Raw genomic sequence first — 12,946 nt, 5'->3', positions numbered from 1 at the left:
GGTTTCAGGTGTTGGGATATGTTTGGGAGATCATTGATGTATATGAGGATGGGTTTCAGGTGTTGGGATATGTTTGGAAGATCATTGATGTATATGAGGATGGGTTTCAGGTGTTGGGATATGTTTGGAAGATCATTGATGTATATGAGGATGGGTTTCAGGTGTTGGGATATGTTTGGGAGATCATTGATGTATATGAGGATGGGTTTCAGGTGTTGGGATATGTTTGGAAGATCATTGATGTATATGAGGATGGGTTTCAGGTGTTGGGATATGTTTGGAAGATCATTGATGTATATGAGGATGGGTTTCAGGTGTTGGGATATGTTTGGAAGATCATTGATGTATATGAGGATGGGTTTCAGGTGTTGAGATACGTTTGGGAGATCATTGATGTATATGAGGATGGGTTTCAGGTGTTGGGATATGTTTGGGAGATCATTGATGTATATGAGGATGGGTTTCAGGTGTTGGGATATGTTTGGAAGATCATTGATGTATATGAGGATGGGTTTCAGGTGTTGGGATATGTTTGGGAGATCATTGATGTATATGAGGATGGGTTTCAGGTGTTGAGATACGTTTGGGAGTCATTGATGTATATGAGGAAGAGCAGGGGACCAAGGACACTTCCCTGCGGAACTCCTGTATCAAGTGGCCGTGTTGCTGATGCTGTCTTTAATGGTGACATACTGATACCTATTAGTAATGTAAGATTTGAAATAAGCAAGCGCATGGCCTCTTATACCGTAATGATCAAGTTTGTGGACTAGGATGTCGTGGTCTACTGTGTCAAAAGCTTTTCTTAGGTCAATAAAAATTCCTAGTGGATATTCCTTATTTTCCAATGCTGTGTAAAGCAGATCTAGCATTTTTATGATTGCATCATTAGAATCCAAATTGGCAGGGGTTGAGTATGTTTTGTGCTGTTATAAATGAATATAGTCTCCTGTGCACGAGTTTCTCAAAGATTTTGGATAGCAATGGTAAGTTTGATATTGGCCTATACAGTGGACCCCCGCATACCGTTGGCATCCCATAACGTTTAATCCGCATACCGCTCACTTTAATCGCAAAAATTTTGCCTCGCATACCGCTCAAAAACCCGCTCACCGCTGTTCGTCTGAGACGCGTCCAATGTGCGGCCTCAGCCAGCCTCACGTGTGCCGCCGATGGCATTGTTTACCAGCCAGCCTCCGCGGTAACATCCAAACATACAATCGGAACATTTCGTATTATTACATTGTTTTCGGTGCTTTATCTGGAAAATAAGTGACCATGGGCCCCAAGAAAGCTTCTAGTGCCAACCCTACACCAATAAGGGTGAGAATTACTATAGAGATGAAGAAAGAGATCATTGATAAGTATGAAAGTGGAGTGCGTATCACTGACCTGGCCAGGTTGTATAATAAACCCCAATCAACCATCGCTACTATTGTGGGCACCAGAAAGGCAATCAAGGAAGCTGTTCTTGCCAAAGGTTTAACTGTGTTTTCGAAACAAAGATCGCAAGTGATGGAAGATGTTGAGAGACTGTTATTGGTGTGGATAAATGAAAAACAGCTAGCAGGAGATAGCATCTCTCAAGTGATCATATGTGAAAAGGCTAGGAAGTTGCATCAGGATTTAATTAAAAAAAGGCCTGCAACTAGTGATGATGTGAGTGAATTTAAGGCCAGCAAAGGTTGGTTTGAGAGATTTAAGAAGCGTAGTGGCATACATAGTGTGATAAGGCATGGTGAGGCTGCCAGTTTGGACCAAAAAGCAGCTGAAAAATATGTGCAGGAATTCAAGGAGTACATAGAAAGTGAAGGACTGAAACCTGAACAAGTATTTAATTGTGATGAAACAGGCCTGTTTTGGAAGAAAATGCCAAGCAGGACCTACATTACTCAGGAGGAAAAGGCACTCCCAGGACATAAGCCTATGAAAGACAGGCTTACTCTGTTGATGTGTGCTAATGCTAGTGGTGATTGCAAAGTGAAGCCTTTATTAGTGTATCACTCTGAAACTCCCAGAGTGTTCAGGGAAAAGAATATCCTCAAGGCTAATTTATGTGTGCTGTGGAGGGCAAACAGTAAGACATGGGTCACTAGGGACTTTTTCTATGACTGGTTACACCATGCATTTGCCCCTACTGTGAAAAATTACCTAACTGAAAATAAATTAGACCTTAAGTGCCTCCTGGTGTTAGACAATGCTCCTAGTCATCCTTCAGACTTGGCAGAGCGACTTTCTGGGGACATGAGCTTCATTAAGGTGAAGTTTTTGCCTCCTAATACCACTCCTCTCCTGCAGCCCATGGACCAGCAGGTTATTTCCAACTTCAAGAAACTGTACACAAAAGCTATGTTTGAAAGGTGCTTTGTAGTGACCTCAGAAACTCAACTGACTCTAAGAGAGTTTTGGAGAGATCATTTTACCATCCTTAATTGTGTAAACATTATAGGTAAGGCTTGGGAGGAAGTGACTAAGAGGACCTTGAACTCTGCTTGGAAAAAACTGTGGCCAGAATGTGTAGACAAAAGGGATTGTGAAGGGTTTCAGGCTAACCCTGAGAATCCTATGCCAGTTGTGGAATCCATTGTGGCATTGGGGAAGTCCTTGGGGTTGGAGGTTAGTGGGGAGGATGTGGAAGAGCTGGTGGAGGAGGACAGTGAAGAAATATCCACTGAGCTGCTTGATCATCTTCAACAGCAAGAGGCCAGACCTGAGGAAACTGCTCTGGAGGAGGGGAGAGAGAAATTGAGGAAGTTGTCTACTTCTAAGATTAAGGAAATGTGTGCAAAGTGGCATAAAGTGCAAACCTTTTTTGATGATAATCACCCTGACACAGCTACTGCAAGCCGTTTTGGCAACCTGTACAGTGACAATGTTGTGAACCACTTTAGGAAAGTCATAAAGGAACGAGAGGTACAGGTATCTATGGACAGATATGTTGTGCGACAGAAGTCCAGTGACTCTGAAGCTGGTCCTAGTGGCATTAAAAGAAGAAGGGAAGTAACCCCAGAAAAGGACTCGACACCTCAAGTCTTAATGGAAGGGGATTCCTCTTCTAAACACTAACACTCTCTCTCTCCTCCTCCCATCCCATCAATCATCACCAGATCTTCATTAAAAGTAAGTGTCATGTAATTGTGCATGCCTTTTTCAGTTTGTGTGTATTAAAATTAACATTTCATGTGGTAAAATTTTTTTTTTTTTCATACTTTTGGGTGTCTTGCACGGATTAATTTGATTTCCATTATTTCTTATGGGGAAAATTCATTCGCATACCGATCATTTCGCATAACAATGAGCCCTCTTGCACGGATTAAAATTGCTATGCGGGGGTCCACTGTAGTTGTTTAAGGCTGTAGGGTCACCACCCTCAAGGAAGGTTCCTTGATGTTGGTGAGGGGCTCTTGATTCAGGGAATTGGATCTGTGCTCCCCGAATTAAGCCTGAATGCCTTCCACATCCCCCCCAGGTGCTGTATAATCCTCCGGGTTTAGCGCTTCCCCCTTGATTATAATAATAATAATGTAGGGTCACCACCTTTATGTATTGGTGTAACCCTTGCCATCTTGAGTAGTTTTGGGAAGGTGCTAGTTTCTAGTGACTTGTTAAAAAGTAATGAAATAGCATGCGAAAGGACATGGGCCGCTCGCTTGTACAGTAATGGTGGGACATGAGACAGATTCCCCGAGTTATTTTTAAGTGACTTTATAATCTCGGTGACTTCGGTGGGCTCAGTTGGTGCAAGATAGAAGGAATTAGGGAAATTCCCATCTAGGTAGTCCCCGGCATGGGCATTGGTATGTGGGATTTTACTGGCGAGATTAGATCCTATGGTTGAGAAGAAGTCGTTTATCTTGTTAGCTGTGTCAGTGGGATGTAGTGGTGTTTCATTAGGTTTAGTTAGGACAATATTCTTGGTTTTTCTCAGTTTGTGGGTCCCTAGAATCTGAGAGAGTGTTTTCCAGGTCTTTTTTATATCTCTAGTGTCTGTGAATCTACTGGAGTAGTATAGTTGTTTGGCTTTCTTTATTACTTTGGTGAGAGCTGATGAATAGTGTTTAAGAATATCTTTGTGTATTAAGCCCTGTCTATATTGCTTTTCATATTGGTGTTTCTTGTCAATGGATTTCAGAATGGTGCTGGTTAGCCATGGGCAACCAAGCCGTTTGTTTGTGATCTGTTTCGTTTTTATAGGACAATGTTTGTTGTATAGTCTAAGTAATTTGTTAAGAAAAATGTCTGTCCAGTCATCAATACCATTGGCCTTGGAGAATTCTGTAGGCCAGTCAACAGTCTCTAGGTCAGCTGTGAACTTCCTTACTGAGGCCTCGTCATGGAGTCTAAATGAGACTTTGTTGTATTCAAGTGGTGGTTTACTAATGTTTGTCAGGAGGAAGGTAGGGTAGTGGTCTGTAGTGCTATCTGTGATTATCCCTGATTTAAGGGGGGCTAGTATATTGGTCCATATGTGGTCTATTATGGTTACACTTGTCTCAGTGAGCCTGGTTGGTTTAGTTATTGTTGGTATGAGAAGTGTGTTGTTCATATTGTTGATGAAATCAGTTACAGGCTGATCATCTAGTAAGCCAAGGTTGATGTTGAAGTCTCCAGCTAAGAGAAGGTGGTGCTTATTCATTTGTCTGTTTGTTATTAGTGACTTTAATTTCTCACTGAAATTTGGGATGTTTGTGTGAGGTATCCGGTAAATGGCATCGATTGTTATAGGTGTCTTAAGGTTTTTTACAGTAAAATTAGCAAAAATGTATTCCCCATATTCATCACTAAAGCAAGTGGTGCTAATACAAGATAACTGGTTAGAGTAATAGATTGCAATACCACCCCCAACTTGGTTTGTTCTGCAGTTGTGAATTGCTGTGTATCCTGGTAGAGGGTAGATATCTATTGTGTCCTGCTTAAGCCAGGTCTTAGTAAGAATAATGCAGGAGAAGGGTGTCTTTAGTGATTCAAGGAGTGCATGGGTCCAGGGACTGTATCTCAACATTACAGAGGTACATAATGGGTCCAGGGACTGTACCTCAACATTACAGAGGTACATAATGGGTCTAGGGACTGTACCTCAACATTACAGAGGTACATAATGGGTCCAGAGACTGTACCTCAACATTACAGAGGTACATAATGGGTCCAGGGACTGTACCTCAACATTACAGAGGTACACAATGGGTCCAGAGACTGTACCTCAACATTACAGAGGTACATAATGAGTCCAGGGACTATACCTCAACATTACAGAGGTACACAATGGATCCAGGGACTGTACCTCAACATTACAGAGGTACATAATGGGTCCAGGGACTGTACCTCAACATTACAGAGGTACATAATGGGTCCAGGGACTGTACCTCAATATTACAGAGGTACATAATGGGCCCAGAGACTGTACCTCAACATTACAGAGGTACACAATGGATCCAGGGACTGTACCTCAACATTACAGAGGTACATAATGGGTCCAGGGACTGTACCTCAACATTACAGAGGTACACAATGGGTCCAGAGACTGTACCTCAACATTACAGAGGTACATAATGGGTCCAGAGACTGTACCTCAACATTACAGAGGTACACAATGGATCCAGGGACTGTACCTCAACATTACAGAGGTACATAATGGGTCCAGGGACTGAACCCCAACATTACAGAGGTTCATAATGGGTCCAGAGACTGTACCTCAACATTACAGAGGTACATAATGGGTCCAGGGACTGTACCTCAACATTACAGAGGTACATAATGGGTCCAGGGACTGTACCTCAACATTACAGAGGTACATAATGGGTCCAGGGACTGTACCTCAACATTACAGAGGTACATAATGGGTCCAGGGACTGTACCTCAACATTAGAGAGGTACATAATGGGTCCAGGGACTGTACCTCAACATTAGAGAGGTACATAATGGGTCCAGGGACTGTACCTCAACATTACAGAGGTACATAATGGGTCCAGAGACTGTACCTCAACATTACACAGTTATACACTGACATCAAGTAAGATAGGATAAGATTTTGTGGGGATTTATAACATGGAGAGTTATCCAGCTGGATAACCCTGGTAAGGAGGGTTATCCAGCTGGTATAACCTGGGTAAGGAGAGTTATCCAGCTGGATAACCCTGGTAAGGAGGGTTATCCAGCTGGTATAACCTGGGTAAGGAGGGTTATCCAGCTGGTATAACCCGGGTAAGGAGGGTTATCCAGCTGGTATAACCCGGGTAAGGAGGGTTATCCAGCTGGTATAACCCGGGTAAGGAGGGTTATCTAGCTGGTATAACCCGGGTAAGGAGGGTTATCCAGCTGGTATAACCTGGGTAAGGAGGGTTATCCAGCTGGTATAACCCGGGTAAGGAGGGTTATCCAGCTGGTATAACCCAGGTAAGGAGGGTTATCCAGCTGGTATAACCCGGGTAAGGAGGGTTATCCAGCTGGTATAACCCAGGTAAGGAGGGTTATCCAGCTGGTATAACCCGGGTAAGGAGGGTTATCCAGCTGGTATAACCCGGGTAAGGAGGGTTATCCAGCTGGTATAACCCGGATAAGGAGAGTTATCCAGTTGGTATAACCCGGGTAAGGAGGGTTATCCAGCTGGTATAACCCGGGTAAGGAGGGTTATCCAGCTGGTATGACCCGGGTAAGGAGGGCTATCCAGCTGGTATAACCCGAGTAAGGAGGGTTATCCAGCCGGGATAACCCGGGTAAGGAGGGTTATCCAGCCGGGATAACCCAATAAAGCCAGTGTGTTATCAGGTACCTACTTACTGCTAGGTGACACTGACAGAACCTATGGGTATCCATAATTGATCTATGCCCCGGTGACCTGGTGGCTAAAGCTCTCGCTTCACACACGGAGGGCCCGGGTTCGATTCCCAGTGGGTGGAAACATTTTGGCACGTTTCCTTACACCTGTTGTCCTGTTCACCTAGCAGCAAATAGGTACCTGGGTGTTAGTCGACTGGTGTGGGTCGCATCCTGGGGGACAAGATTAAGGACCCCAATGGAAATAAGTTAGACAGTCCTCGATGACGCACTGACTTTCTTGGGTTATCCTGGGTGGCTAACCCTCCAGGGTTAAAAATCTGAAGAAAATCTTATCTTATCAATTATGGGTGGAAACATTTGGATATGTTTCCTTAATATACCTGCAGTCCATGTTCACCTATCAATACAATAGGTACCTTGGTGTTAGGTGATTGTATGGGTTGCATCCTGGGGACAAGATTGAGGAACACAATTATGCACTGACTTTATGATAAGATTTCGCTTGGGTTTTTAACCTCGAAGGGTTAGCCATCCAGGATAACGCAAGAAAGTCAGTGTGTCATCGAGGACTCTCTGTCTTATTTCCATTGTGGTCCTCAATCTTGGTCCCCCAGGATGCAACCCACACCAGTCGACTAACACCCAAGTACCTACTTGCTGCTAGCTGAACAGGACAATAGGTGTAAGGAAACGCTTCGAAATGTTTCCACCCCGCCGGGAATCGAACGTAGGCCCTCTGCATATGAAGCGAGAGCTTTGCTAGCCAGGCCACAGGGTTATTCTGGGTGGCTAACTCTCCCCTGGGTTATCCTGGGTGGCTAACCCTCCCCTGGGTTATCCTGGGTGGCTAACCCTCCCCTGGGTTATCCTAGGTGGGTAATCCTCCCCTGGGTTATCATAGGTGGCTAAACCTCCCCTGGGTTATCATAGGTGGCTAAACCTCCCCTGGGTTATCCTGGGTGGCTAACCCTCTAGGGTTAAAAATCCAAATAAAATCTTGTCTTCAAATTACATGACTCGCACTCCAACAACACATCCATTAAAAATCACTTGTCTCCTTTCACTCCTAATACACTCACACAAGCCTCTTATACATTTACCTGGAGAGGGTTTCGGGAGTCAACGCCCCCGAGGCTCAGTCTGAGACCAGGCCTCATTTATACTTTATGTGCAAATTTGTTTTTCTGTGATTTATCACATACGTTTTAATAAAAAGTAATACACAAAACTGTTTTTTATGTGTTTTGTGCAGTATATTGAGTAAAGTAACATTAGTGAAGGGATTCAGGGAAATCTGGTTAGCTAGACTTGAGCCCTGGAGGTGGGAAATACAGTGCCTGTACTCTGACACTGTAGTGCTAGCACGCCTCTGGCAAGACAGTGATTGAGTGATGATGAAAGTGTTTCTTCTTTTCTGGGTCACGCTGCCTTGGAGGGAAACGGCCAGTGTGTTAAAAAAAAATTCAATATATGCATTATCAATTTTTGTATTGCAGATTTCCAGTATGTTGGGAATTAGAAATTTGAGGAAGAAAGTGTTTTTGGGCGTTGGCATTGTGGTCGGTCTTATTCTGTTAGACCAAATCTACCTTCATATCTGGCTGTCGACGCCCAACACCAACTTTCAGCGCTCGCTGCACGTTGACGATGTTCGACAGCTGTTGCGTGCTGGCGAAGACGCTGCCGTCACCACCATCCTATACGATCCTGTAATCCTTCATGCGTGGAGCACTAATTCGCATGTGGCTGCCCCTGGTGCGTGTATCTTCCTGTGCCACGTTATTGGTCCGCTCACTTTTGCTGTCACTGCTGCCCAACTAAGGGACAAGGTACTAATGTAGACGACTTTTGTCATATGGAGAGAATTGAAACAAAATATTTGTGAAAATATTTATTATTATATGTAAGGGAAAGCACTAAACCCATAAGGGTAATAGTAACGTCTAGTTGTGACCAGTGAAGAGGCGGGGCCAGGAGCTATGAATTGACCCCTGCAGCCACAATTAGGTGAGTACAGCATGTGGGGGAATGCATCAGCTCAGTTCAAGATGTGGTATAACAGGTCCAATTCCTTGGATTAAGAGCCCCTGACTAACATCAGGGAACCCTCCTCCAGAGATGCAAAAAATAATTGCACAGATAAGGAGAAAACAGGCATAATATACATATAGCATTTAACAATGCTATATTATGTTCAGTGTTCTGGGCAAGACGTAATCTACATTTGCAAACAAATTTTGTTCTTGTGTGTGATTTCCGTACCTAATTTTGTTTTTTACAAATTTACCGATTTGTAGATGTAGAAAAGGGGTATGTTTTCACGTCCCATCTACAGTATTTAGTTTTTCGTGATTATTTTTAAATCATGATTTAAATAGTGTCCAAAATTAAATATACGTATACATGTATCTCTAATTAGAATTTTTTATGGAATTACTCAATACAGTGGACCCCTGCATAACGATCACCTCCCAATGCGACCAATTATGTAAGTGTATTTATGTAAGTGCGTTTGTACGTGTATGTTTGGGGGTCTGAAATGGACTAATCTACTTCACAATATTCCTTATGGGAACAAATTCAGTCAGTACTGGCACCTGAACATACTTCTGGAATGAAAAAATATCGTTAACCGGGGGTCCACTGTACTTTCAATATAATATCCACTAAGTATTTTTTCTCATGGATTATATGTTTCATTGTCTAGTAATTATAAATTAGTTTTAAGGTTGCCCAAAATACTTTGCATAACAATGGGATTTCTATAAAGTAATTTATATATGTTTACCCTAATTGTATACTGTACAGTACTCTATAAAGTTTTTTGCTTTATTGCAGCCAATGTTCCTCTCACGACTTGCTCAACTAGGCTTCACTGTTACACTCTTTGAGACCCCTGAAGGCCAGCAGTCGCACGTGTTCCTCATGCGTCAAGGATCACCGCTACATCTGGTCGTACTGCATCTGCAGTCCTCGGGTAAAGTTTGCAATTACATAGTCATAATTTAATAACCTGAAATTCAACCACAGTATGGATGAGGTTTGAACCCATGGCGAGTGAGTTACAAAACTCTAGGACAGTGTGTAAGTCACTGAGCCATTCTGTGGTTTGTTTGCTATCATATTGTTACGATTTTGTGAGTCATGAACACTTCAAAAGTTACTACAGAAACTGTTTTTTTTTTTTTAATATACTGCTTTATACAGCTCTCTTAGATAATACTGAATAAATTTTTTATTCAGATCTAAGCACCAATTTTATCTTCAAAATCGATTATATTCATAATTCATGTACATATTTAACCATAAAAGATATGATATTGGCCTTAAGGTAGATTTGGGATTTGAATAAGGGCATACTGTACTAAGTGAATTTATTCAGATATGTTCAGTAATAACTCACAGAGAGACAGAAACTCAAGAGATTAATTGATCTGTATATTTCGACCCCCTTATGGTATCATACATTGCAATGTCTTGCAATATAAGGGGTAATAATGAAGGACACAGATGTATCTTCCACATCACATAAACACGTAACATACTAGGAAGTTGTGTTACATATTTATGTGTATACCATGGAGGTATCACAACTATCATCATACTACTGTATGAGTTGATCTGCCATCTCTACACAGGTTAAACTGGTTTCTGGACACTTATGGTATAGGATGACAAGATACACAGATAACCCATTCTACTGATTACACAGCAACACAGTAAATGACCATGTGACCTGTCTTTGTAATACTCATTTGTACTAAATTGTTATCTGTTTTACAATCATTTTTGTACCACTGAATATATCATTGCTTAGTTAATCTTAAGTTCATTTTAAGCCTGCCCATAATGTGCTGCATACAAGGGGCTTTGGCATGTTGCACTTTAAAAATTGTATTCTGTGTACTTCTCTGTATCATGTTCAAATTAATAAATAAAAAAAAAAAAAAAGAGGAAGTCTGTGTCGAAGGTGAAGCCGTCGGCAAGGTTGGAAGATAAAGTAATAATAATAATAATAATATCTTTATTACTGCCAGTACACGATGCAACTTATACAGACCATAGTTGACATCAATGACATGCTACTGTATAGAAAGTCCCTTGTTATGCAGAGCATTTCCTGCAAATTAGGTCACTTTTGTCCCAGGATGCAACCCACTCCAGTCCACTAACACCCAGGATGTGACTCACACCAGTGCACTAACACCCAGGATGTGATGCACACCAGTCCACTAACACCCAGGATGTGACCCACACCAGTCCACTAACACCCAGGATGTGACCCACACCAGTCCACTAACACCCAGGATGTGACCCACACCAGTCCACTAACACCCAGGATGCCACCCACACCAGTCCACTAACACCCAGGATGCCACCCACACCAGTCCACTAACACCCAGGATGTGACCCACACCAGTCCACTAATACCCAGGATGTGACCCACACCAGTCACCTAACACCCAGGATGTGATGCACACTAGTCCACTAACCCCCAGGATGCAACCCACACCAGTCCACTAACACCCAGGATGCGACCCACACCAGTACACTAACACCCTGGATGTGACCCACACCAGTCCACTAACACCCAGAATGCAACCCACACCAGTCCACTAACACCCAGAATGCAACCCACACCAGGTGATTGACACCCAGGTTCCCACTACACATCAGTACACAACACTACACATTAGTACACAACACATCACTAATGATCACTACTACACTACCATACAACACTACCATACATCACTATCATACATGTCACCATACAACACTACCATACATGTCACCATACTACACTACCATACATGTCACCATCCAACACTACCATACATGTCACCATACATCACTATCCTCATTACCCTCATCACTATCTTCATCACTATCCTCATTACCCTCATCACTATCCTCACCACTACCCTTATCACTACCTTCATCACTATCCTCATCACTACCTTCATCACTATCCTCATCACTACACTTATCACTACCCTCATCACTATATTCATCACTACCTTCATCACTATCCTCATCACTACCCTGGTCATTACCCTCATCACTATCTTCATCACTATCATCACTACCCTCATCACTATATTCATCACTACACTTATCACTACCTTCATCACTATCCTGGTCATCACCCTCATCACTATCTTCATCACTATCCTCATCACTACCCTCATCACTATATTCATCACTACACTTATCACTACCTTCATCACTATCCTGGTCATCAACCTCATCACTATCTTCATCACTATCCTTATCACTACCCTCGTATCATTGTCCTCATCACTACTATGCCTCACCGTACCAATATTGTCATTATTATTTTTAAAGTCCTTAACCTGGACTATTCACACAAACAGACTCCATTATATAATTATTATACTATCACCTCAACTAAAATCAGTCCTTTCATTTAAAAAATAATAATATCTTCTTAAAAATTTTTAAAAATAAAATTTTCAATTTTGAAAATATCCTCATATATTTTTTGTGGTCTTCTTCAGTGGATGTAGTTCTTGCTTGGTTACTACGAGTGATAGTGGCCCAGAAGGATTGATTCAATGAAAGAGAGCATCCAGGTCGAAATCATAATCTTGGGTTTCCTGTACAGACTCTGGCTTTGTGTCAAAGTTGACAGGTGGAGTTGTTTCTCCTACAGGATTTGGTGGTTTGTCAGGGAAGAGAAGCTCCTCAATGAAGGTCTCCAGTTCTTGCTGTTCTTTTGGTGGTTTGTCAGGGAAGAGAAGCTCCTCAATGAAGGTCTCCTGTTCTTGCTGTTCTTTTGGTGGTTTGTCAGGGAAGAGAAGCTCCTGAATGAAGGTCTCCTCTTCTTGCTGTTCTTTTGGTGGTTTGTCAGGGAAGAGAAGCCCCTGAATGAAGGTCTCCTGTTCTCGCTGTTCTTCTGACTCAGCTGCTGCTCCAGTAGAAACTATAAAGTTGTTTATGTAATTACTTATAAGAGAATCATTGTCAGTAGTAGTTTTCTGACTTGTGACCTTGTTAGATTCCTCATCAGTCTGTACTTCTGGTTCAGTTGTGGAAGGTGGCAGTTCCTTGTCACTGCTTGAATCTTCCTCACCTTCCTTCTCCATTCTTTTTACTTCTCTTTTAGGTTTTTCCTGTTCCTTCTTTTTGCTGTCTACTAATTTTT

The 12,946-nt window shown here is 42.3% G+C and overlaps 1 protein-coding gene across 6 annotated transcripts in view; it reads left to right on the top strand.

Moving 5' to 3' along the window:
- LOC128704671 (ribitol-5-phosphate transferase FKTN) overlaps window positions 1–12,946 on the top strand; it is a 40,267-nt gene that overhangs the window by 7,354 nt on the left and 19,967 nt on the right. For 3 of the 6 annotated variants that reach the window (XM_070079570.1, XM_070079571.1, XM_053799811.2), the window contains exons 2-3: window positions 8,274–8,606; window positions 9,616–9,754. In XM_070079570.1, coding sequence (XP_069935671.1) covers window positions 8,283–8,606; window positions 9,616–9,754 — 463 coding nt within the window. In that variant the 5' untranslated portion in view covers window positions 8,274–8,282. Of the gene's footprint in view, window positions 1–577; window positions 685–1,183; window positions 1,324–2,449; window positions 3,121–8,273; window positions 8,607–9,615; window positions 9,755–12,946 lie in introns of those variants that run through there. The other 3 variants (XM_070079569.1, XM_070079568.1, XM_070079567.1) reach the window with 3 other exon arrangements.

This window comes from Cherax quadricarinatus, chromosome 100 (assembly GCF_038502225.1).
Source record: "Cherax quadricarinatus isolate ZL_2023a chromosome 100, ASM3850222v1, whole genome shotgun sequence".
In the NCBI taxonomy this organism is placed as follows: domain Eukaryota; kingdom Metazoa; phylum Arthropoda; class Malacostraca; order Decapoda; family Parastacidae; genus Cherax; species Cherax quadricarinatus.
This window is presented reverse-complemented; position numbering and strand designations above follow the sequence as displayed.